At 37.9% G+C, this 27,304-nt stretch overlaps 1 protein-coding gene across 1 annotated transcript in view; it reads right to left on the bottom strand.

The window, feature by feature from the left end:
• The window catches only part of Itfg1 (integrin alpha FG-GAP repeat containing 1), a 129,324-nt gene that overhangs the window by 83,102 nt on the left and 18,918 nt on the right, over window positions 1-27,304 (bottom strand). Inside the window, exon 6 of the mRNA XM_021170171.3 lies at window positions 5,963-6,057. Within this exon, the coding sequence (XP_021025830.1) occupies window positions 5,963-6,057 (95 nt within the window). The remainder of the gene's footprint in view (window positions 1-5,962; window positions 6,058-27,304) is intronic.

The following is a 27,304-nucleotide window of genomic DNA, read 5'->3' as shown; positions in this document are numbered from 1 at the left end:
GATTTGTAGATCTATATATTAGGTTTAAGGCCCAGTTCATGAGACAGAACCCATGCCTGACATTGCTTGAGTGGCTAAGAATCTGAGATGAGATATGCCCGAAACATCAGGGAAATCTAAATACTACTTATTGTTCTGCTTAGGGAACATAGCAATAATATGACTACTAGTGACAGTCTGCTATGCCCATAGATCAGTGTCTCAATGAGACATCATCAGAAAACCTTTTTCCGGTAATAAATGGAAACAAACACAGATACACACAAGGGAACAAAGTGCAGAGAGTGAGATCCCTCGGAATCTCACTCAGTCCCAAATGGGATGTCTCCATTAAATCTTTCCTCCTTCAGGGCTCAGCAAACTGTTCAGAAGAAGAGGTGGGAAGATTGTAAGAGCCAGAGGGGATGGAGGACACCAAGTAAACAAGGCGTTCTAAACCCAGCAGGGCTGACATACATACGATCTCATACAGACAGTATGCACAGGCCCTACCAGGGCGGGGGGCTTCTCAGGCTTCTCTTCCTCTCTTTTTTTTCTCTTGGTAGTTTGTTTGTTTTACCTTATTCCGGTCTATTTGGTTTTATTTGATCTCATTTTATTATTATATTTAGATGCCTGTTAGTACACTAATGAGAAAAAAATGAAAGGGCGTGGCTTTGGGTAGGTGGAGGGTCATGGAGGATCTGGGAGATGGGAACTATTATCAGAATATATTGTATGAAAAAAATCTATTTTCAATAAAAAATGCTGCCACAAAAGAATAACATCTTTATATAATTTCTCTTTAAAATGTTTAGTAAAAAACATCTGTTGGCATTAGGAAAGTGATAACATACTTGTAATAAAACATTCTCTATTACTTTGTTTCTCTGGTGTCCCATCCTTATCAAAGAACATAAACGACAATAATAGAAAGAAGTGCAGCTTTTAGTAAACAGGTCTCTTCATCTTTGCTGATAAAAATCACCTTTTATTTAGAACAGAATTGGAGTTATTTCAAAGAGAATGTATTTCACAGTGAATCAGATTGCCACCTTATAGTATCATAAGGTTAGAGAGGCTTAATTTGAATTAAAAAAGAAAAACAATAATCAAAAAGATCCTCATCATTTTTAATATATGCTTAGATAGGTCTAACATAGCCAAACTTTCTAAGCTTTTTATATGTTTCTGAGAAATCCTTTCTGAATGCTTAACTAGGCACAGTGATGCCCATCTGGAATCCAGCAGGAAGAAAGAAAAGCAAGATCATTTTTGTAACTTGAAGGCACGGACACCTATATCAAATTCCCACATCACACTACACATCAAAACCATACAAAACTTAACCCAACCAAAACAAAGAACAACAACAAAAAACAATGCTTAAACTTCTGCAAATATATAATAATTTTATAAAGAATTTGCCTTTGCTATATGCTAAATCTGCAGGTGAAAGATACATTTCTCAGGAATAGATTGAGCACTTGAAAATGCAATATGGTAGCCTGTTTAGGTACCATTTTGTTTCCCAAGTGTGATCATTAATTCAACAGATACCCATCAAGTCCCCATTTGGTGTAGGATCTGCTCTAGTCTCTTGAAAAATAATAGAGAATAGGACAACCCAAAGTCTCTGCCCTTACCAACCTTAATACTTGACATTTTAGCAGGTGGTAGGACTTTGGGGAAAGAAGTAAAGAGAACAGGACCCAGGAGAGGACTGAAGCATTGCAGGGGAGGGGGGCAGGCCTCGCTGGAGAGAAAGACAATCCCAATAAAACATTAGGAAGATGAAGAGTATTTTGAGAACTCATTGAGAACTTGTCCCAACAACCACAACCACCACCACCACAACAAAATGTTTTAAAAAGTGTGTGTGTGTGTGTGTGTGTGTGTGTGTGTGTGTGTGTGTGTGTGTACTGGGGCAGGGTACAGCTCAGTTGACAGTGTGCTTGCAGGAGGCACTTCATTCAGTCCCATGTCTAGGCAAGGACATGGGGGAAAAGAGGATCTGGGAGATGGGAACTGTTACAGATAAATTGTATGAAAACATATATTTTCAATAAAAAATAAGGGAGAGGGACTGTGAACAGCAAGTTAGGAACAAAGATGGCCAGTGTAGTCATGAGGTGGGAAAAGAATAAAATAGACTTAGAGATGCAGTAGAGGCTGAGGAGAGAATTTATATGACCTTTTCTAATTCTGTGAATGATGTACAGTTCCTGGAAGATTTTGAGAAGAATGCCATGACCTGATTTATAATCTTAAGTGGATCACAGTAGTTTGTGGAAAACAGTCATGCATGGAAAAGTATCTGTTAGTGGGATATATCAGAGTAGAAAGATGGAGCCTTGGTCCTGGATGAGTATTATGGAGGCAGTGAGAAGTGACCAGGTTGTATATACTTAAAGGCTGTATGAAGAGAATTTCCTAACACTATTAGCATTAGGTTTATAGACAGAGACAGCTAACATGACTTCAGTGTTCTGCAGAACTGCTGTTAATGGGATGTGAAGGTTTGAGGCCATGCAGGTTTAGGAGGAAAGATTAGGAATGGAGTTTGAAAAACAGTGTATCAGACACACGCAGAGGTAGACATGGCTCTCAAGCAGATATATATGATGTTATTGAATTCATAGAGCAGACCATTCTGAAAATTTATCAGTTTTGTATCAGGGCATGGCAGTATTAATATATAGATAATATTTAAAGCATATGACCACCAAGTATATAAGAGGAAAAATGAAGAGACTGTATGACTAGAAATGCTATTGAGTTTTAAAATATTTAAGTTATAAATTAGCACATTAAAAGGTCAAATTTAAATTTCTGAATGTAGAATAATGAATGTAGTGGTATCTTATGACAATTCTAAGGTTATTCTCAAGCTATAAGGCCAAACTAATAATACATTCTCACATGTATGCATGTCCATCTATTGCCTCAAATATTTTCACTGTAAAATCAAACCCCCAAATCAAGAGTATCTGGAGAAATAATAGGTCGTGTGGTAGACATGGGCCTAGATTCTGACACTACTCTTGTATTTTGAAGGCAGGAGCTAAGTAGATGGCAAGGCTGATTTCTTTTGCTGCAATAAGTTGATGTACAAGCAAATGACCGCATTTCTGTTATATATGTATGGATAGACCATAAGACTATAAAAAAAAAGCACGTGAAAATGTAATATGCTAGCCTGTTTAGGTACCATTCTGCTATTCAAGTATGATCATTAATTCAACAGATACCCATCAAATCATCAATAATAAGATGATGATAATCTGAGATATGTATGTGAAAATTAAAATAAATCAATCTATTTTTACATACCAAACTGGCAATAATTTAACAAAAGTAACAGCAATAACAAAGTTGGGAACTTGAGCTCCCAGGAGCCTTGCTACAGGACAACACAGCAGCATTTGCCTCCTTGGAGATGCATACACTTGGTTACCATGCATTTCCTTTTCAGGAATTCTTACTGAGGAACTTGTGACAACTATACATAGAACAAGGTACTGGAATAATATATAGCTCATTAAATAACCACAAGCTTCTATATTTTGTGTATATTGCATGTGCCATGGCAAGCATGGGGAGGTCTGCTGAGAATTTGAGTCCTAGGGATTGAACTCAGGTCACACTTGGCTGCAGGTGCCTTTAATTGGTGTGCTTTATTGCCAGCCATGAAATACTTGATTTGGTTTTTTGAGAAAGTCTGTAAAGTCAGTCCAAGGCAGCCTGGAACTCGTTATCTTCCTGCCCTGGCTATATGCTAGGGTTATAAGCAAACATTAGCACACCTGGCTACACAATACTTTTAAAAGAAGCTATTTATTGTTAGCAGTATCCAGGCATGGCTTAATAATTTGCAACTCGATTCCTGAATTAAAACATTATTGGAAATTTGAATTATGTGTCTTTGATTGCCCAAAAATTGATGGGACAAACACCTTTAGTCATTTATTGCCTGTCTCAGTTATACTTCAGGTGACTAAAAGATAAGGCAGCATTTTTTTTATTAAAGAACAATCCCAACTACGAAGAGGAGCAGAAGACAAAGTCAACAGTGCCACTCCTCCTGTGAGGGCTATTCCTGGTTGTCAACTCCTACTGTGATGGCTGTTCCTGGTTGACATCTATAATGGATCCAGATCTTGACACTGGAAGACACAGATTCTGACCTAGATCTTGACATGGGATGACACAGGCTTTTGATCCAGATATTGAGGCATAGTGGCCAAGAAAAGCTTAGGTCAAGGCAAGGTAATACATGGCTTTAATCTCAGGAAACTGGGGCAAGCAGATCTTTGAGTTCAAGGCCAGCCTGGGACAGAGCAAATTCCAAATCCTGGCATGTACATACCTTTAACCTGGACCACAGCTTCTGCTGGAAGCCTACATAAGGCATAAGGACATTGGAAGAAGGAAGACTCACTCTTCTTTGCCTGCTTGTACTGACTTGCCAGCACATCTGTTGAAACCTACTCCTTCAGGGCTCCAGCTTATACAGAAGACTGGCTGAAACAACTTGCCAAGTGGAACTGAGCAACTACTACATTATTAGACTTCCAATTCACAGCTGCCCATTGTTGGGTTAGTTGAACTGTAGTCTATAAGTCATTACAATAAAGTCCTTTAATATAAAGACATTCCTTAAGTTCTGCGACTCTAAAGAACCCTGACTAATACACCTACTGAAACAACGGCTTTGGCAATGACCATCATGGTTCCTTAGAACCATGACAGTATTATAATAATCTGTGCTCAGAAGAGTTGAAAACAGTGTTCATTTTTAACATCAGAATAGAGGAAAAAAGTATTTATCTTCTTAATGAGCTAAAACACAGACTATGGCCAGGATATGGTCAGGAATCCAAATCTAACTACGGAAACATAAGAACAGAGTAACATAGAAAGTAATACCATGGGGACAGAATAGAGAAATTTCTGCAAACTGATAGCATTTCTTTTTTGTCTGTGTGGTATTCTGTTAAGTTCCTAATTTGATAAAGAGTAAAATTTAGAAGTATATAGGGATATTCTGCATAATGACTACATATTTGATACTAGATCATTATAAAATATTTTGAATTCAGAATAATCTATTGATGGAAATACAGAAAAAAATATTCTTGGGACTGAAGACATGGCTCAACTGGTCAACAGCACTTGCTGCTCTTTCAGAGAACCAGGGTTCAGGTCCAGATGGTGGCTTACCATCATCTCAGCCTCAGGTTCCAGTGCTCTCTTCTAGCCTCAGGTGGCATGCATTAGGTGCATGACATACATGTAGAGAAAACTCTTATACATATAAAATAAAAAGAAATAAGCCTTTAAAAAGACCCATCTTATCACTTAGAAATACACATTCAAGTGCTCTCAAATGAAATGATAAGTTTGTAATTTTTAAAAAACGTTTTCTGGGGTAAAAGGACATATGGGTGGTATATGTGCAGCATTTATAATTATTCAAGATAGGTGATGGTTAAATGTGTACATATTATAGTATTTTATGTTTTAAAGTTTTCTGTAATTAAAAATTCTCAGACCTGAAGAAGCAGCTCAGTGGTAGTGTACTGACCAGCAAGTGTACTCCATTCAACAAAGGTTCATAAATGTCAGTTCTCAGTCTACAAGCTAAATGTTTTTCAACCATTAATTTACTATTAAAAATATTTAAATTTAAAGGGAAAGAAATATTGAGCAACATATATTTAAATTATCAAAAATTTCTAAACAGTGGGGACATAATTGTAAGGTGCTTAACATATAACAAAAGCTGTAAGAACTGAGGTCATATTTATGACACTAAATACTACCTCTTATTCAGTATGTCAAACTTTTGCTACTTATTTTATATCATAACTTTTAAACTTGTTCATAACATATAAGAATTAAGAAATGATTCTTAAGATGATATAAAATTCAATAATTTTTAGGTAGATCAAAGCGAATATTTCATTTCTGTGCAACTCACCTGCTGTAAAATCTTCAGTCAGATCAATAAATGCATGGGAATGTGGATCTCGCATTTTACTCTTAGTGGTCAAGGCAGGATGCCATGATAAATCTCTAAAATAAAAAGCCACAATTTTCTTAGGATGAGTATCTTATAAATATTGTTTTAAAGTATAAAATATTGGCTATATAATAATTTTAAATATTTTTATTAGGCTATATTTTACATACTATTAAATCGACATTTTTAGTGTATATAATCCAATGGGTTTTAGTGTGTTCACAGTGTAAAATCATTGCTTCTCTCAAAATCCTAAACATTTTCTTCTGAGAAAGAAATTTTCAAATGTATTAGTCACTCCTTATTTCCTTCCTTTGGCAACCACAAATTTGGCACCTTAGTATTTTGCACTTCAGGTCAAGTCATATAAATGTACACACAGCATTCAGGTACTTTACATACAGCCTCTCTCATTACATTTTCAAGTTCATTCAAAATGAAACAGGCATCCACCAGAACCACATTCTTAGACTGGGCATGACTGTATTTGGGAGGCAGAGATAGGTCTCTGAGTTGAAGGCCAGCTTGGTCTACATAGTGAGTACCAGGCCAGTCAGTGCTACTCAGTTGGACCCTGTCTTAAAAACCAAAACTAAAATTCCAACTCAATTCTTCACGGAGTTAGAAAGGGTAATTTGCAAATTCACCTGGAATAACAGAAAACCTACGATAGCAAAAACTATTCTCAACAATGAAAGAACCTTGGGGGTAATCACCATGACTGACCTCAACTACAGAACAATTGTGGTAAAAACTGCATGGTATTGGTACAGCAACAGACAGGTAGATCAATGGAATAGAATTGAAGACCCAGAAATGAACCCACACACCTATGGTCACTTGATCTCTGACAAGGGAGCTAAAACCATCTAGTGGAAAGAAGACAGCCTTTTCAACAATGGTGCTGGCACAACTGGCAGTTATCATGTAGAAGAATGCAAATTGATCCATTCTTATCTCCTTGTACAAAGCTCAAGTCTAAGTGGATCAAGGAACTCCACATAAAACCAGAGACTCTGAAACTTATAGAGGAGAAAGTGGGGAAAAGCCTCAAAGAGATGGGCACAGGGGAAAAATTCCTGAACAGAACAGCAATGGCTTGTGTTGTAAGATCAAGAATCAACAAATGGGACCTCATAAAATTGCAAAGCCTCTGTAAGGCAAAAGACACTGTCAATAGGACAAAAAGGCCACCAATAGATTGGGAAAGGATCTTATACAAAGGATAAATGGCCTGATAAAGAAATTAGAGAAACAACACCCTTCACAATAGTCACAAATAATATAAAATATCTTGGGGTAACTCTAACCAGACAAGTGAAAGATCTGTATGACAAGAATCTCAAGTCTCTCAAGAACGAAACTGAAGAAGATCTCAGAAAATGGAGAGATTTCCCGTGCTCATGGATTGGCAGAATTAACATAGTAAAAATGGCCATCCTACCAAAAACAATCTACCAATTCAGTGCAGTCCCCATCAATCCCAAGACAGTTCTTCAAAGACATGGAAACAGCAATTCTCAAATTCATCCAGAAAAGTCAAAGAACCCAGAATAGCCAAAACAATTCTTAATAAAAGAACTTCTGGCGCAATTACAAACATTTCTTGACCATTTGTAGTTTTTCACTGGGGAAATAACTTTTCAAACCATCTGCTGATACTTAAATTATACTTTTATTGCTTTATTATTGATTCATATGCGTTCTTTGGATATTAGCTATCTTTTAGTCTGTCTCCCAGTCTCAGGGCTGTTTTTCAGTTTCCTGATGGTGATCTCAGAAAACCAGTTTTGAGTGTTGATGCAGCCCACTCCTTCTCTTTTCTTTTTAGTACTTATTCTTTTAGTACTACAAGGTCATAAAGGTTTTCCTGCTTTCGTCTAAAAGATGTTTCATGTTAGCTCATAGTGGCCTAGCAAGCAATTTTTTTCCCCACACAGTGGTTTAAAGGATGATGATTACTTGGAGCCTGAGAATGGATTTGCAGTCTGTCTCACACTATGTGCATAATATTAAGTGTACCCAAAGCTTAAACTATAACATTCCTACAAGGAAATGCAAGGGAAATACTAACAGTGTTAGATATGGTAATTAAAAAAAGTTTTTTTTTTTTTTTTTCTTTCTGAGACAGAGTCTCAATATGTATCCAAGGCTGGCATAGAAACCACAGATATCTACCTGTCTTTGCCTCCTCAGTGCAGGGATTAAAAATATGTGACATCATACCCTTGGCAAAGACTTTATAGATCTTGTCTCCCTTGTCCCCACATGACACAGCAAATGAATGGGGGCTGGCGAGTTGGCTCAGTGGATAAGAAGAGTTACTCTTGCAGAGGACTGGGGTTTGATTCCCAGAACCCATCTGGCAGTTTATATCCAGCCATAACTATAGGGGATTCAATTACCTATTCTGAACTCCTCAAGCACTAGGCATGCATGTGATGCACTAACATATACTCAAATACTAAAATAAATTAATAAATCATTTGAAAAGGCAAATAGGTAAGCTACACCATTAGAAATTAAATGACTTTGTGCATCAAAGATGGTGAAAACAGTATGTGCTGATAAGTTTTTATGTTAACTTACCACAGATCAGAATTACACAAGAAGAAAAGAATCACAACTAAAATTGCCCCATCACACTGCTTGCAGGTACATTTTCTTGATTTATGGTGGATGTGAAAGAGACCACTGCTCAGTGAGTGGTGCCCTCAACCAGACCCACCCCACCCCTGCCTCAGGTAGTTCTGGGTACTATAAGAAAACATGCTGATCAAGCCATGAAGGATTAAGCTAGTAAGCATATTCTTTTGTGGCTTCTGTTTCAGTTTCTGCCCCGACTTTCTGGAATCATGACAACCTGTAGGATGAAATAATACAGGATGAAATAATCCCATCCCTGCCCACGTTGCTTTTGGTCATCACAGCAATAGAAAAGTAACTAAGATTATTATTAGGAGTTGGGGTATTACTATGTGACATGTTTTGGGAAAGATTATAGAAGGACTCTGGAACGTTGAGCCAGAAAAGCCAGAGAGTTTAGAGTTCAATGAGCTGTTGTGGGAACACTTAGATATGATGCTGAGATGGAGGCCTGGCCTATAAACTTTCAGAGGGACCTTTCAAAGTCCCTCCAATACTTTGAATTAAGAACCACTAACATGAAACCTTTGCTTTTCTGGAAAAACTGATACTGGCCAGATGGGGCTGAAAAATCAGTTGTAACTAAGAAGATACTAGTACCACTGAGGCAAAATCTACTGGTAAGTGTTGCTGCTGAGTCAGCACAAAGAAACTGATTCATAAGGGTCAAGACTATACCTTGTGCTAGCAGTAAGTTTGGCAATATGTAGGAGTTTCCCAGGTGGTACTGGTTTTGAAGGAATTAAGGCGTCAAGCAGAGCAGTAGAGATTTGCACTGTGAGAGACTAGGAGTGGCTGTTGGTAAAGATACAGCTTTAGTTGACATAGAAGCCCCATGACTGAAGGGATTATGGGAAGAAGGCAAGGACTATATGGTAGACTCAGAGTCCCAGAAGAAAGCCCAGAAGAGGCTCCTGGTGAAGGTGCATCCTAGCTACATTGAAGATGACAACATTTTAGGGATGTCAATACCATGGCACAACTGCCAAGAATAGCAGCAGCTGTGGAGCAGAGCTAGCCTAAGCCTTTGACATGAGCTATGGGTCGTGTGGCCATGCTTTTTGGTGCCTAGAAGACTGTGAGCCTCAGAAGTCTGACACTGAGATTTACATAGTTGTGCAAAGCTTTGATTTGAATGTAACTGTGCTTGGTTCTTCTATTGTTGAGCAGAATAATATTTAACTAAGTTTTGATTTTGCAAGAGCCCACAGGTAGAGACTTGGGAATTTTCAAGAGACTTGGGATTTTGTAAAGACTGGGAGTTTGTAAGTTATTTCTGTGTTTTATATTATAATGTTGCTATTGAGATCTTGAAATGGACAATAAAAGAAAGGTTGAATAGTGATGTCAAGTTGATGATGAGTCAATTTGTTCTGGCTGGTGTTCATGTTAACTTGACACAAGCTACTGCATATGCGTGCATGTTGTGGGTGTATGTGGAGGCACAGGTTTACATTTTTCACTCATATAGTCTGCCTAGCCAGGGAGTTCTTTTTCTATCTTCTACTTTCTGGGATTATTATAGGTGGCCACTGTGCCCACTTGGTTTTTGTGTGAGATCTAGGGATCTACTGCTCTTAGCTCACATGGGATATGCTTTACCCAGTCACCCATCTAACCACCCCACAATCTATTTTTAAATTGGGCAAATGACTAGAAACTATTCCAAAGACTTTCAAGTGCTGGGCATGGTGATAAATGCCTCTAATTTGAGCACTCAGGAGACTTAGGCAGAAGGGTAATGAACTTGAGGTCAGCCTGTGTAACATTATGACCTCCTGGCCAGGCTCAAAATTCCAAAACAAATGAAAAGAAAAACACCCCACCAAAACCCACAACCCGTCAACTAAAAAAGAGAAACTAAGCCGAGGGGCTGGAGCCAGGGATTTACAGTGAACAGAGGAGTGCATTGCTCCTGCAGAGGCCCCTCGTCTGGTTCTCAGCACCCACATCAGGCAACTCACAACTGCTCATAATTCCAGCTCCAAGAAATCCCGTGCCTCTTGTCTTTGTGGATACCAGCAATCACAGGCACAACACATACATAAAATTTAAAATAATAAGAATAATAAATCTTAAAACAACAAACCAACAATAAGGAAAACAAAAAAATAGCTACTTCATACATTGATGGTGTACACCACCACTGGTCAACAGGAAAATGCAAATTAGAGACACCATGAGTAAAGACATACTTTACCAGAATGGTGACTGTACATTGCTTTTGGTATTAGTTCAGGAAAGTTCTCTTTACAATGGGTGGCAGTGAGTGAGCACAGAGACTTGGCTGTCCAAGGTGTCAAGACAGAACCTACCTACAGCCAGTCATAGATTGGAGAGGGACTCTTGAGGCACAACACCTCCCTGCTGGTGGGATTCTAGGAGAGGGAAGTCACTGTCTTTAGATCTATATCAACTGGTGAGTCCACCAGGCAACAAGGTTTTATGTGTGGCTGATTTTGATATTTTTGGAAAGCAAAAACATAGAACAACATAATTCATTTTTAGAAGGTTGAATATGGTAAAAGAAAAAGTATTTGTCAAGTGACAACTTTATTTCCCTAAAGAAAGAAAAAGTCTCTTTATAATCTTCTTTCACATTCCATAGCTCCTAAATTGTCCTAAGCTCACTGTGGTTATAAATAACAAAACTACCCAAACCCTTAACCTATCAGATTCTGCACAAAGTCTAGCTTTCTGCCTTCTTTTGAAACATAAGGAACCAGGCGGCCAGTGGCTTTTGTCAGATGGGGCTGTTGCTGTTTGGGCTGCCAGAGACAGCCCCAATCCCAACCATTTCCTCTCTTTTTCTGAGTCCCTCTTAATGTCTAAATGTGAAACTCCTAAACAGCACTAATTGTACTCTTAGTTCAGACCAACATTCAATTTCTCATAGTGCTTTACAGTTTCTACTTGAGTATGCCCTGCTGTTTTTATGCTGGCATTATTTTGACAGCTGACGAAGGAGTCAGGGATAAGATGCTGTTTATTTTGGCAGTGCATTTTAGGATGGCTCAATCGTAATTAAATTACTGAAATCTATAGGGACAATAAAATTTACTTCTTTCATCTTTGAAATTGCTCAATTTATATCACAGCCTTTTGGAAATAAAAAACAGGCTGCATATTATGCAGGCGAGTGAACAGATATAAACTGTAATCTCATGTAAGTGTTCAGCTGCTCTTGAAGGTTAATGTCACACACTGCTGATTAAAACAGAAGGAAGGGTAGAGATGAAAATAAAATGGAGATTTTCAAGCTGGTATTAAGTTTACTCACTAATGCTTCTTGACCTTTGCAGATTTCAATTAACTTCCCCCACAGAAAACATAATTATGTCAAAGTGTTCTAATTTGTGGGCATCATCACCTTTTATCTCAAAGAATAGCATTTATCAAAGGATAGATTTACACGTAATTAGTGCCAAGGTAGCTTTTGGTTGCCTATGGTAACAGCTATTTGAAATGACTTCTGATCTGCCCACTTATCATTGATCACCTCAACACCAAATGCTAACTGCTCAAGAAAGTCAGGGCCAAGCACATAATAAGAGTTAGTGTTTGGTACAAAAGAGAACATGCAGAAAGCTTCAGATATTTCTGTCTGTCTGTCTGCCTGTCTTTCTTCCTTTCTTTCTTTGGAATATAATGTAATAATTCATTTAACAAGTATAATAAAAGACAGAGTGGTCTTGCTTTCAGAATACAACAATTAAACGAGTATAAAAATAATAGCATTTTCTCATTTCATTAAACACAAAACTTGTGACTTAAATAAAAGAAATGAAGAAACTGTGAAAAGTTGTTTAAAAATTGAAAAATTATCCTAGGTTTGTTGTTATTCCAGATGAATTTGCAGATTGCTCTTTCTAATTTGTTGAAGAATTGAGTTGGAATTTTGATGGGGATTGCATTGAATCTGTAGATTCCTTTTGGCAAGATAGCCATTTTTACTATATTGATCCTGCCAATACATGAACATGGGAGATCTTTCCATCTTCTGAGATCTTCTTTAATTTCTTTCTTCAGAGACTTGAAGTTTTTATCATACAGATCTTTCACTTCCTTAGTTAGAGTCACGCCAAGATATTTTATATTATTTGTGACTATTGAGAAGGATGTTGTTTCCCTAATTTCTTTCTCAGCCTGTTTATTCTTTGTGTAGAGAAAGGCCATTGACTTTTTTGAGTTAATTTTATATCCAGCTACTTCACCGAAGCTGTTTATCAGGTTTAGGAGTTCTCTGGTGGAATTTTTAGGGTCACTTATATATACTATCATATCATCTGCAAAAAGTGATATTTTGACTTCATCTTTTCCAATTTGTATCCCCTCGATCTCCTTTTGTTGTCGAATTGCTCTGGCTAGGACTTCAAGTACAATGTTGAATAGGTATGGAGAAAGTGGGCAGCCTTGTCTAGTCCCTGATTTTAGTGGGATTTCTTCCAGCTTCTCACCATTTACTTTGATGTTGGCTACTGGTTTGCTGTAGATTGCTTTTATCATGTTTAGGTATGGGCCTTGAATTACTGATCTTTCCAAGACTTTTATCATGAATGGGTGTTGGATTTTGTCAAATGCTTTCTCAGCATCTAACGAGATGATCATGTGGTTTTTGTCTTTGAGTTTGTTTATATAATGGATTATGTTGATGGATTTCTGTATATTAAACCATCCCTGCATCCCTGGAATGAAACCTACTTGGTCAGGATGGATGATTGTTTTGATGTGTTCTTGGATTCGGTTAGTGAGAATTTTTCTGAGTATTTTTGCATCGATATTCATAAGGGAAATTGGTCTGAAGTTCTCTATCTTTGTTGGATCGTTCTGTGGTTTAGGTATCAGAGTAATTGTGGCTTCATAGAATGAGTTGGGTAGAGTACCTTCTACTTCTATTTTGTGGAATAGTTTGTGCTGAAGTGGAATTAGATCTTCTTTGAAGGTCTGATAGAACTCTGCACTAAACCCATCTGGTCCTGGGCTTTTTCTGGCTGGGAGACTATTAATGACTGCTTCTATTTAGGGAATATCGGACTGTTCAGATCGTTAACTGATCCTGATTTAACTTTGCTACCTGGTATCTGTCTAGAAATTTGTCCATTTTGTCCAGGTTTTCCAGTTTTGTTGAGTATAGCCTTTTGTAGAAGGATCTGATGGTGTTTTGGATTTCTTCAGGATCTGTTGTTATGTCTCCCTTTTCATTTCTGATTTTGTTAATTAGGATGCTGTCCCTGTGCCCTCTAGTGAGTCTGGCTAAGGGTTCATCTATCTGGTTGACTTTCTCAAAGAACCAGCTCCTCGTTTGGTTGATTCTTTGAATAGTTCTTCTTGTTTCCACTTGGTTGATTTTGCCCCTGAGTTTGATTATTTCCTGCCGTCTACTCCTCTTGGGTGAATTTTCTTCCTTTTGTTCTAGAGCTTTTAGGTGTGTTGTCAAGCTGCTAGTGTGTGCTCTCTGTAGTTTCTTTTTGGAGGCACTCAGAGCTATGAGTTTTCCTCTTAGAAATGCTTTCAATATGTCCCATAAGTTTGGGTATGTTGTGGCTTCATTTCCATTAAACTCTAAAAAGTCTTTAATTTCTTTCTTTATTCCTTCCTTGACCAAGGTATCATTGAGAAGAGTGTTGTTCAGTTTCCACGTGAATGTTGGCTTTCTATTATTTATGTTGTTATTGAAGATCAGCCTTAGTCCATGGTGATCTGACAGGGTGCATTGGACAATTTCAATATTTTTTATCTGTTGAGGCCTGTTTTGTGACCAATTATATGGTCAAATTTGGAGAAGGTCCCACGAGGTGCTGAGAAGAAGGTATAGCCTTTTGTTTAAGGATAAAATGTTCTGTAGATATCTGTTAAGTCCATTTGTTTCATAACTTCTGTTAGTTTCACTGTGTCCCTGTTTAGTTTCTGTTTCCGTGATCTGTCCATTGGTGAAAGTGGTGTGTTGAAGTCTCCCACTATTATTGTGTGAGGTGCAATGTGTGCTTTGAGCTTTACTAAAGTGTCTTTAATGAATGTGGCTGCCCTTGCATTTGGAGCATAGATATTCAGAATTGAGAGTTCCTCTTGGAAGATTTTACCTTTGATGAATATGAAGTGCCCCTCCTTGTCTTTTTTGATGACTTTGGGTTGGAAGTCGATTTTATTAGATATTAGAATGGCTACTTCAGCTTGTTTCTTCATACCATTTGCTTGGAAAATTGTTTTCCAGCCTTTCACTCTGAGGTAGTGTCTGTCTTTTTCCCTGAGATGGGTTTCCTGTAAGCAGTAGAATGTTGGGTCCTGTTTGTGTAGTCAGTCTGTTAGTCTATGACTTTTTATTGGGGAGTTGATTCCATGGATATTAAGAGATATTAAGGAAAAGTAATTGTCGCTTCCTATTATTTTTGTTGTTAAAGTTGGCATTCTGTTCTTGTGGCTGTCTTCTTTTAGGTTTGTTGAAGGATTCCTTTCTTGCTTTTTCTAGGACGTGGTTTCTGTCCTTGTATTGGTTTTTTTCTGTTATTATCCTTTGAAGGGTTGGATTCGTGGAAAGATAATGTGTGAATTTGGTTTTGTCATGGAATACTTTGGTTTCTCCATCTATGGTAATTGAAAGTTTGGCCGGGTATAGTAGCCTGGGCTGGCATTTGTGTTCTCTTAGTGTCTGTATAACATCTGTCCAGGATCTTCTGGCTTTCATAGTCTCTGGTGAAAAGTCTGGTGTAATTCTGATAGGTCTGCCTTTATATGTTACTTGACCCTTTTCCCTTACTGCTTTTCATATTCTATCTTTATTTAGTGCATTTGTTGTTCTGATTATTATGTGTCAGGAGGAATTTCTTTTCTGGTCCAGTCTATTTGGAGTTCTGTAGGTTTCTTGTATGTTCATGGGCATGTCTTCCTTTAGGTTTTGGAAGTTTTCTTCTATAATTTTGTTGAAGATATTTGCTGGCCCTTTAAGTTGAAAATCTTCATTTTCATCTCCTATTATCCTTAGGTTTGGTCTTCTCAGTGTGTCCTGAATTTCCTGGATGTTTTGAGTTAGGGTCTTTTTGCATTTTGCATTTTCTTTGATTGTTGTGCCTATGCTCTCTATGGAATCTTATGCACCTGAGATTCTCTCTTCCATCTCTTGTATTCTGTTGCTGATGCTTGCATCTATGGTTCCAGATTTCTTTCCTTGGTTTTCTATCTCCAGCATTGCCTCACTTTGGGTTTACTTTATTGTGTCTACAGAAAAGATGGCAGTCAAGAGACTTTGGAAAGAAATACAAAGGTATAACCACTAAAACACAAACTAAAAGGGAGAAAACAAGCACCATGGCAAATCAATAACAGATGACTCCAATCACCACACATTTGAATAATAACTTTACTCAATTCCCCAATCAAAAGAAACAGGCTAACTGAATGGATAAAGAAACAAATCCATCTATCTGTTGTTTTCAAGAAACACACCATAGCTTCAAAGATAGGCACTGACTTAGAGTAGAAGAAGGAGAAAACTACTTCAATCAAATAGGACCAGTTAGCAAGCAGGTGCTATCATATTATCTAATAAAATAGACTTCAAACTAAAGTTAATCAACAGAAAAAAGTGGTACACTGAATTCTCATCAAGGGAACATTTTGTCAAGAAGACTATTCCTTAAGCATATATGTACCAGAATCTAGCGCAATCAGTATCATAAAAATGTACTAACGTAATTAAAGAAAGGGATTAACATCAGTCTAATAATAGTAATTTTAATACCTCTATCTAATATATAGGCTATATATTAAAAAAACAGGAAAACATAATAACTAAATGACATCATACACTATATGGTCTTAGCAGATATCAACAGAATATTCTACCCAAACACCAAAGAATATACACTTGGCTGAGGAGGACACTGAAGCTACACTAAAATAGACCCATATTCAAAGAGAGTGAAGTAACTCAGTGCATCCTATCCGACTACCATGTAATAAAACTTATACTCAACAGGAAACAAATCTACAGTAAATGCACAAATTCACGTGGACTGAACAACTTGTTACTGAATGCAAATAAGTAAACGAAGAAATCAAGAAAGAAATGAAAAAAATTCCTGAACTAAATTAAAATGAAAATACAATAAAAATTCTGAGACACATTGAAAGCAATCTCCAGGAAAATTTATAGTGCTAAGTACCTAGATTAAAAAAATGAGAATGAACAGAGATAAATGACATAATGAATGTAACTCAAACAAGGAGCTAAAGGGATCTGCAACCCTATAGGTGGAACAACAATATGATCTAACCAGTAGCCCCCGGAGCTCCTGTCTCTAGCTGAATATGTATCAGAAGATGGTCTAGTCGGCCATCAGTGGAAAGAGGCCCATTGGTCGTACAAACTTTATGTCTCAGTATAGGGGAACGCCAGGGCCAAAGAGTGGGGGTGGGTGGGCAGGGGAGTGGGGTGGGAGGGTATGGGGGACTTTTGGAGTAGCACTGGAAATGTAAATGAAGAAAATACCTAATTAAAAAAAAAGAAAAAGAAACAAAAGGACTTGAAGGAGAAAAAAATAAATAAATTAAAAAAAAAAAAAGAAACAGAAATAGCCAAATCCAAACCAAATAATAAGCAGAAATGAATGAAACAGAAACACCACCACCACATAAAGGACCAACAATTTAAGGCCTGGATCTTTAAGAAGACAAACAAGACTTACAGACACTAGACCTTACTAAACAACCACAACAAAATGAACAGGAAGAAATTTCAACAAATTCTGCCCCGCCCCCATTCAGAATATCATAAGGGATATTAAAATCTTATAGTCCATTAATTTTGAAAACCTAAAAGAAATTCACAAATTATTAGATTCAGCCAAACTATCAAAATTTAACCAGGAAGACTTTAGTCACAGAACCCGACATGTAACAAATGCACAGATAGAAATAGAAACAAAATTCTTTTAATTAAAAAAAGTTCAGGATTAGATGGATTCACAGAAAAACTCTATTAGACTTTCAAAAAACACCTATAGTTAGCCCTTCTTAAAGTATTAAAAAAATTAAAAACCTCCAAACTCTTTTTACAAGCCCAGTATTACTTTAACACCCAAAACAGGGAAAGACAATGAAAATAGGAAAAGTATAGGCCAGTATTCCTGATGAACATAGGTTAAAAAATGCTCAATCAAATACCCATAAATTGAATATAGACGTATATCAAGAACTTATGTCCAAGTTAGCTTTATCCCAGAAATCCAGAGAAGATTGGATATATGCAAGTCAATAAATGTAATAAACCATATAAGTGGACATAAAGCCAAAAAACATTTTATCATTTCAATAGATTTAGAAATAGCATTGATAAAATACAACATACTTTCATGATAAAATCATAGATAATGTAGGACTATAGGGAACATACCTCAACACAATAAAAGCCATGTATGGAAGACCCATAGCCAAGATCATCCTAAGTGGAGAAAAACTTGAAGCAATTTCCCTAATGTCAAGAACAGACAGGGCCCTGCACTAGACCTCTTCCTTTTCTTTCTTTCTTTTTTTTTTTTTTAATATATTTTATTACGTATTTTCCTCAATTACATTTCCAATGCTATCCCAAAAGTCCCCCATACCCTCTTCCTTTTCAATAGAGCATTTGAATCGCTGGTTGGACCAATGAGGCCAGAGAAGAAAATTGAAGGGATACAAATAGGGAAAGATATGAAAAAAAATCGATCTGCAGATGACATGACATTAGACACAGGAGATTCCAAAAATTCTACCAAAAAAATCCTGGAAATGTTGCACAGATTCCATCAATGTGGTGGTATACAAAGTCACAAAGTCAACCTGTACAATCAACAGCTTTTCTATATACCAACAAACTATACAGGAAAGAGATCATGCTTTTCTATATACCAACAAACTATACAGGAAAGAGATCATGCTTTTCTATATACCAACAAACTATACAGGAAAGAGATCATGCTTTTCTATATACCAACAAACTATACAGGAAAGAGATCATGCTTTTCTATATACCAACAAACTATACAGGAAAGAGATCATGGAGACCATTCACAATAGCCTTGAGAAAAAAAAAATCTAGAAATAAATCTAACCAAGGAAGTGAAGGATCTCTACAAGGAAAACTTTTTAAGCCTCAGAAGAAAGAGATAAAGACACTAGAGAATGGAAAGACATTCCATGCTCTTGGAGTGGCAGAGTGAAAATACCCATCTGAAAAGCTCTGTACAGATTTCGTGCAATCTCGATCAAATTCTCTTTGTTCTCCATAAATTAAAAACATATTCTAAAATCTTCTTCAATTTCTTTCTTTCTTTTTTTTTTTTTGAGACAGGTTTTCTCTCTATAGTCCTGGAACTCACTTTGTAGACCAGGCTGGCCTTGAACTCAGAAATCCGCCTGCCTCTGCCCCCAAGTGCTGGGATTAAAGGCGTGCCCCACCACGCCTGGCTTTCGGTTTCTTTCTTGAGAGACTTGAAATTCTTGTCATAGGGATCTTTCATTTGTCTGGTTACAGTTACCCCAAGATATTTTATATTATTTGTGACTATTGTGAAGGGTGTTATTTCTCTAATTTCTTTGTCAGCCCATTTATCATTTCTATAAAGGAAGGTTACTGATTTGAGTTAATTTTGTATCCAGCTACTTTGCTGATTGTGTTTATCAGCTGTAGGAGCTCTCTGGTAGAATTTTTGGGGTCGCTTATTTAGAATATTTCTTATACCATCTGCAAATAGTGATACCTTGATTTCTTCTTTGCCATTTTGTATCACATTGATCTCCTTTTGTTGTCTTATTGATCTAGCTAGAACTTCGAGTACTATATTGAACAGATACAGGGAGAGTGGGCATCCTTATCTTGTCCCTGATTTTAGTGAGATTGCTTCACGTATCTCTCCATTTAATTTGATATTGGATGTTGGTTTGCTATAAATTGTTTTTATTATGTTTAGGTTAGAGCCTTAAATTTCTGATCTCTTCAATACCTTTTTAACATGAAGGGTTGTTGTATGGAGATAATGTGATTTTTTTTTTTTTTTGAGTTTATGTTTTTTTCTTAGTGAATTACATTAATGGATTTTCAAACATTGAGCCAACCTCGCATCCTGGGATGAAGTCTACTTGATTGTGGTGAATGATGGTTTTGATGTGTTCTTGGATTCAGTTTGTGAGAATTTTATTGAGACTTCCAGGACTCAAAGGGAGGGACCTTAGATGAAATGCTGTACAGTGTGGAGAGGAAACTTGTAGAGTCCATCTTCAGTAGAAAGACATGGCATCAAGTGGAGGGATAGGGTTGTCATTCCATAGTCAAAAACTCTGACCAGAATTGTTCTTGTCTGAAAGAACTGCGGGGACAAAAATGGAGAAGAGCCTGAGGGAAAAGAGGTCCAGCGACAGGCTCAAATTGGGATCCAGCTCAAGGGGAGGCCCCAAGGCCTGACACTATTACTGATGCTATGGTGTGTTTACAAACAGGGGCCTATCATGACTGACCTACGAAAGGCCCAACATGCAGCTGAAAGAGTCAGATGCAGATATTTATACCCAACCAATGGACAGAAGCTGGTGGCCCCTATGGTTGAATTAGGGAAAAGCTGGAAGAAGCTGGGGAAGAGGGAGACCCTATAGGAAGACCAGCAGTTCTCAACTAACCTGGACCTCCAGGATCTCTCAGACACTGAGTCACCAACCAGTCAGCATACATCATCTGATACAAGGCCCCCAACACATATACAGCAGAGGACTGCCTGGTCTAAACTAAGAGAAGATCCACCTAGCCCTCAAGAGACTGGAAGCCCCAGGGAGTGGGGAGGTCTGGTGGGATGGGGGGTGGGTGGGGGACATCCTCTTGGGGATGGGGGGGGGGAAGAGGGGAAGGTATTGAATGTGGAACAGTGGGAGGGTAGACCGAGAGGGGGATAAAGTCTGGACTGCCTTGTAGACCAGTACAACAAAAGTGAAGACCCATACATGAGTACATAATAATAGTCATTTAATATTTGACAAAGAAGCCAAAGTCTTAAGCTGGAGGAAACAAAGTATCTTTATCAGATGGTGCTGGGAAAACTGGATGTCCTTATGCAGCAGAATGAAATTAGACTTATATCTACCACCCTCACGAATTAAAAGTGAAACCTGAAACACTGAAGTTCCTAGAAGAAAACACACAAAGTACTCTCCATAATATAAGGGTAGGGAAGGGCTTTCTGAATCGGACTCCATTTGTCCAAGAATTAAGTCCAACAATTGACATGTGGCGTCTTATAAAATTAAAAGATGCCTGTATAGCTGAAGAAACAATAAACCAGATGAAGAGGAAGCCCATAAAGTGGGAGATAATCTTTGCCAGCTATTTATCTGATAAAGGGTTAATATTTAGAACATATAAAGAACACAAAAACAGAGTTAAAAACCATATGACCCATTTTAAAATGGGACTGGACCTGATAGAGATCTGAAAAGTACACACACACACACACACACACACACACACACACACACACACACAGAAGAAATATATAAAAAACTTTTCATTTTCACTAGTAATTAGACAAGTGCAAATCAATATAACTTTGAGATTTAATTTTACCCTAGTAAGAATGACAAAGATCAATAAAGAAAGAGATCATAAAAACAAAAACAAACCAATCAACCACCAAACAAGCAACAACAACAAAAAGCTAGATGAGTTCTAGCAAAAAGAAAACCCTCATTCATTGTTGGTGGGATTGGGATTGAAATCTGGTGCAAAAATTGTGGAAATCAGTACAGAGAAATTAAATCTAACACAAAGCTCAAATTAAATCTAACACATGATCCAGCCATAGCACTCCTTGATATACTCCACAGCCTGGCATTCTACTCTACATATACTTGGTCAGCTATGTTCACTGCTAAAATATTCACACTAGCTAGGGAATAGAATGGGTTTAAATGTCTTTCAACTAATGTGTGGATAAGGAAATGTGGTTCATATATACTATGGAATACTATTCAGATATAAAAAAAATCCAAAATCACAAACTTTACAGGTAAATGGACTGAAGTAGGAAAGATGTAAAGATTATACTGAGTAATGTAACCAAGACTTAGAGAAACAAATGCTCTAATTCCAAACCTTCATAGTACATACACTGGGGTAATTGAAGAAACCAGAAAAGTAAGAGAGGACCACTGTTGGAATCGGGGCCTTGGGAGGTGTCTCAGTACTTTTATATTGCTATGTTAAGACACCATGGCCAAGATAACTTATAGGAGAAAGAATTTACCAGGTAGGGACTTCAGGTTCAGAAAGTTAATAGTCCATAACTATTTTATTTGAAAAGTATGACAGCAGAAAGGCATACAAAATATTGAAGCTATAACTAAGAGCTCACATCTCGAGACAGCAACCAAGCATCAGAGAGAGAGAGCTTTATGGTACTGTCTTGGAAAGCCTGCTGCCAGTGACACACTTTTTCAATAAGATTACACTTCCAAATCCTCTTCATAATCCCAACAATGGGGGACCAAGTATTCACACATATGAGTCTATGGGGGCCAATCTCACCCAACACACCACAGGGTCAATGTGAAGAATCACAGGGTAGAAGTGATCTAATGGGGTAAATGGGAAAACCATGAAGGGCTTTAGTTAGGAAATGGGGAGGGAGATAACAGAGAAAGAAAAAGGAAGGTAAAACAACAGTGAGAATGCCTGGAGAAGCCACAAGGTATCAACGATTAACTACCTATGTTAATAACTATAATAAACATAAGTAGGTATGTAACCATACATGAATGTATAGTTTAAATTTTTTCATTTGGGCTGACAATATTCCCTCAAAGAGCCAAAGGCCATTTAACAAAAACCCCAGCACTAGGCATGTGAAGCCTGTTTTTGAATTGTCTGTCAGGGTAGACCAAAAGACTCCACAAATATTAGATGCTATTGCTATGTTTCCTTGGTTACTCAGAGGTAAGTTCCTACAGTTGAAGATACCATGTGCTTCAGAAAAAGGGCTCAGAGGTCCCTGCGCTGGAACTCACCTGAACATATTTTCTCTGAGTACTAATGTTATTCTGAATGCTTATACAACATCAGTTTCAATTATTCTTTTATAAAAAATGCCTATTAATGATAAGCTCACATAACTGTGGAAGATACTCAAACACTTCATAGCTAGGTGTTATTACTTAGCAATGTGATAAATTATTATGTGGCTTCAATCTAGAATAAAGTGAATTTGAGACACAACTGAAGCTTCACATTTGACATTTAACATGATGCATGTATCTCCTCTGTCTTATTAGCTTTATCATCACACTGTCAGATAACTTCCTCTTGAACAAAAACACAGGGTCCATTAACTGTCTAAACTGACCACATTCACTGTAACTGTAGCCAGTGATTGTTACTTTTACTCTGGGCAACCCGTTATGTTGAAGAAAGTCCAGGACCAGGTTATGGCCCAATGCATTCTCAGCACAATGTTATGAAAGCTCTTGGCACTCTGTGTAATAGTCATTGCAAGTTCTCTATAAATCTATGTTGCTAGTCAAATTTAAATAGAAGAAACCCAGGAGTTGATATATCCATACTGCATAACCCTTGGGTTGCAAAAGTTAGGTTGATCGCTGATGAGTAAGACTGGGCTGCTAATCTAAGTCCTAAAGTGTGGGACTTCTTTTGAGGGTTTTGGTTTTTTGGTTTTTTTTTTTTTTTTTTTTTCACTTATACACTGATACATATATGGCGGTTTGAATGAGGAATGTCTCCTATAGGTTCAAATATTTAATGCTTCATCCCACATCTCAGCAGTGTTTGGGGGTTATGGAACCTTTGGGATGTGGACCCTTGCTGGAAGAAACCCAACAGAACATTAGTAACAGACTAATGCTGTTCTCCCAGGTATACACTCAACTTTTTCTTATCCACAGTGTCTTAGTTAGGGTTTCCATTGCTTTGAAGAGACACCATGACCAAGGCAACGCTTATAAAGGACAACATTTAATTGGGGCTGACTTATAGGTTCAGAGGTTTAGCCCATTAACATCAAGGTGGAAAGCATGGCAGGACACAGGCAGACATGGCACTGCAGGAAGAATTGAGAGTTCTACATCTTGTTCCATAGGGAACCAGAAGAAGACTCTCTCTTCCAGGCAGCTAGGAGAAGGGTCTCAAAGATCACCCCCACAGTGACATGCTTCAACAATGCTATACCTATCCAAAGAAGGCTATACCTCCTAATAGTGCCACTCTCTCTGCCAAACATCCAAACCACCATAAAGGTATGCCACAATGGTATTGACAAAAAGCGTGTATGTATATGTGTGGACACATGCATCTCTGTACAGGAGAGGATTGACTTAGGGTTTTCTGCATGCTATTCATACATCTTAGACTTGGGAGGCAGTGGCAGGCAGATTTTGTATGTGTGAGTATTGCTATCACAGCAAGTTTGATTTCTAACATCCATGTCGGGCAGTTCACAAATGCCTGTAATTCCAAGTCTAGGGAACTGAACAACGCTGGGTATCACACATACACATACAAATTAAAAATAAAATAAATCTTTAAAAAATTCATTAAGCTACTTTCAGGATAAATCACTTAGGGGAAAGTAGTTGGTTACTACTTTTTAATCTGTGACTGATGTTTGAATGAGAGATGTAATATAACAGGGTATTAGTCTAATGTGTTGCATATAAGAATATAGTATATAAGAGACAAAAGGAACACATTTTTAGGCAGAATAACTTTTAAAATCTTATACTACTGAAAGAAATTTTAGAGAAAACCAAACACAGAAATCAAAATAAATAAACCATGGCACATTTATAGGATATTTTCAAGTGATACAAAGTCCATAGAGATATTGGCATTTTCCTTTTTGAACTATTATTTTAGTTTTGATTTTATAAATTAAAATAAAATTAAAATGTATACATTTTTAAAATATAAATTTTCATTTTCAATGTCAAATAAGATGATGGCCATTTCAATGAAGATGGACTGGCTCTGCATACACAAGATCACATGCTGGGCACTAGTGGATTTAGAGATGGTAGATAGTGCTGGTTGTTGCAGAAGTGTAGTGTGTAAACCTGAAGCTGGGATTGTACACAAATGCCCTGTAATGACAGGTCTTAAGAATACAGGAAAGGCCCCTCCTACTGCAGCTTAGGTGAGACATAACATGACACATAAATATCATGTGGAATCAGAGGTTCTCTGCAGTGGACATATGTGGATTTGGTAGGATCCTGGCAAGCTGAAAACATCCAGGTAAAATCAAGCATGTGCTTGTACCACAGAGCCTGGGTTATATAAAATCCCACAAGGTGAGTGCAATCGCCAGTACACTACAAGAATGAAAATAGGCCTCTACAAAGACAGTCAGAAAGGCTGACACAGAAACTCCTGCCAGGGTTGAAATACACATCTAATTTCATTGAGTTATGGAGATTGGTATTCTTGATCTACAGAGCCAGCTACAAAGAATGAACCAAAGAGCTGGGGAAAACCATCCTAACTAGGAAAAAATATTGACCAATAACATAATAGTTCCTATTTCATTTCTTATCTTTAAATTTATAGTTTTGTATTTTCTTTTTTGTTTTGTTATCACTTTTATCTTATATATCTATCTGAATAGATTTTTTTTTATAACTGTTCTCTTTTAATTCTTACACATATTTACTTATTTTGGGAGGGTTTGTATGCCATAGCATGCTTGTGGAAGCCGGAGGACAACTTGGGGGAGTTGATTCTCTCCCTCTACCAGTACATGTACTGGGGATCAAAGTCATGTTGTCAAGTTTGGTGGTAAGCACTTACATGTGCTGGGCCATCTTGCTGGCCCTCCTTTCTTTTCATGAGTCTTCTCTATAATGTCTCATAGTTCTAATATATTCCCCCCTCCTCATAAAATTACCTTCCTTTTCTTCTTTCTCTCCCCTTTGTCTTTTACTATTAGTACCCTTAGCTCTAAAAACAGATAGACTACATTTCCCAACAGTCCTAGTGCTTCTGTCTCTTCCTGACTGCAGGAAGTAGACAGTATTTTTACTGCATGTTTATATTGGGAGTGGAGTCAAAGCATTGCTTCCATCCCTACAGTTGGCTTCCCCTCTTACTTAGCAGTAGTAAACAACTCCCCAGACACCTGATGAGGAAGACATATAAATAAACTTCCCTTCCCCCAGCCTGGAACCTGCTTGCTCAAGGGTGGAGCTTCCTGCTTATTCGTCCTGCCACGCCTACTGCTGGACCCTGCCTTTGCTGCCTGGAGGCACACACGTGTTCGTCCTGCTACTGGACCCTGAGTTACTTGGCGGGATATTGGGTTCCCTCCCCCTTCCTTTATAACTGAGTGTCTGGAAATAGTAAAATTGAGCTTTGATCAGAATGTTGTCTTAGCTCCATTCTTTCTTCCGCCCCTTCTAGATTCCTCTCTTTTCAGCTCGAACTGCCATTCTCAGTTGAACCGTTCGTGTTGTGGACTGCGGGCAGGCCGAAATAGTTGGCACCAGAACTGGGACCTGAAGAATGGCAGAGGGATGCTAAGAGAAACGACTGCTGTGTGGAGCTCCACAAGAAAGGAAAGGATCTTCGTATCGGAGCATTGGAGCAACGGACAGGTACACATGCTAGCGCTAGCCTAAAATTTCAGTTTTGTAAAGTGTTGCTGAGGATGCGGTAGGATACGAATCAAGTTTGAATCAGTGCTAACCCAACACTGTTTCTGCTTGGGTCAGCAGCTCGTTAATCGGAACTAGATACGGAGACAGGCGGTGTGCCGCAGCTTTTTAGAAAGCTGCTTAGGTGGAAGAAGGAAGGGTTTAAAGTCATGGATCAGGCGGTTGTTTTTAGTTTTCAGGAGTTGTTTCAGGCCAGAGGAGTAAGGCTTGAAGTACAATTAGTAAGAAATTTTTTAGATAAGATAGATAGCTGTTGTCCATGGTTCAAGAAAGAAGAAATGATAGATTGTGGAACCTGGGAGAAAGTTGGTGAGGCCTTGAATATCGCTCAGACAGATAATTTTACCCTAGGCCTCTGGGCGCTTGTAAATGATGCTATAAAAGATGCAACTTCTCCAGGGCTAAATTGCCCTAGGGCGGAGCTTGCGGTATCTCAGGAGGAGTGTCTATCAGAGAAGGCCTCCTCAGAAAAAGATCTTCTTAACTCAAAAATTGATAAATGTGGAAACTCTGATGATGGACTGAATTTTAACAAAAATCACTCAGATAGAGGAATTGCCCATTACCTTAATACAGGTTATCGTAGAGACTCCTGGTCTCTCGGCTCAGCTAGCCGAATTAACAGCAGTGCTAAAGGTCTTTCAGACTGTACATGAGGCTTTTAATATCTTTACTGACAGTTTATATGTTGCTCAGTCAGTACCCTTATTAGAAACCTGTGGTACGTTTAACTTCAATACACCATCAGGATCCTTATTTTCAGAATTGCAAAACATCATTCTTGCCCGGAAAAATCCGTTTTATATTGGCCATATACGGTCTCACTCTGGTCTTCCTGGGCCTCTGGCCGAGGGTAATGATCGCATTGACAGAGCTCTAATAGGAGAAGCTTTAGTTTCGAATCCTGTTGCTCTGGCCCAACGTGATCATGAAAGGTTTCACCTCTCTAGCCAAATCCCCTACAGGAGGCCAAAA

This window comes from Mus caroli, unplaced genomic scaffold, assembly GCF_978045245.1.
Source record: "Mus caroli unplaced genomic scaffold, Mus_caroli_1 scaffold_10, whole genome shotgun sequence".
Classification (NCBI taxonomy): domain Eukaryota; kingdom Metazoa; phylum Chordata; class Mammalia; order Rodentia; family Muridae; genus Mus; species Mus caroli.
The sequence above is the reverse complement of the archived record's forward strand: the minus strand, read 5'-3'. Positions and strand labels throughout refer to the sequence as shown.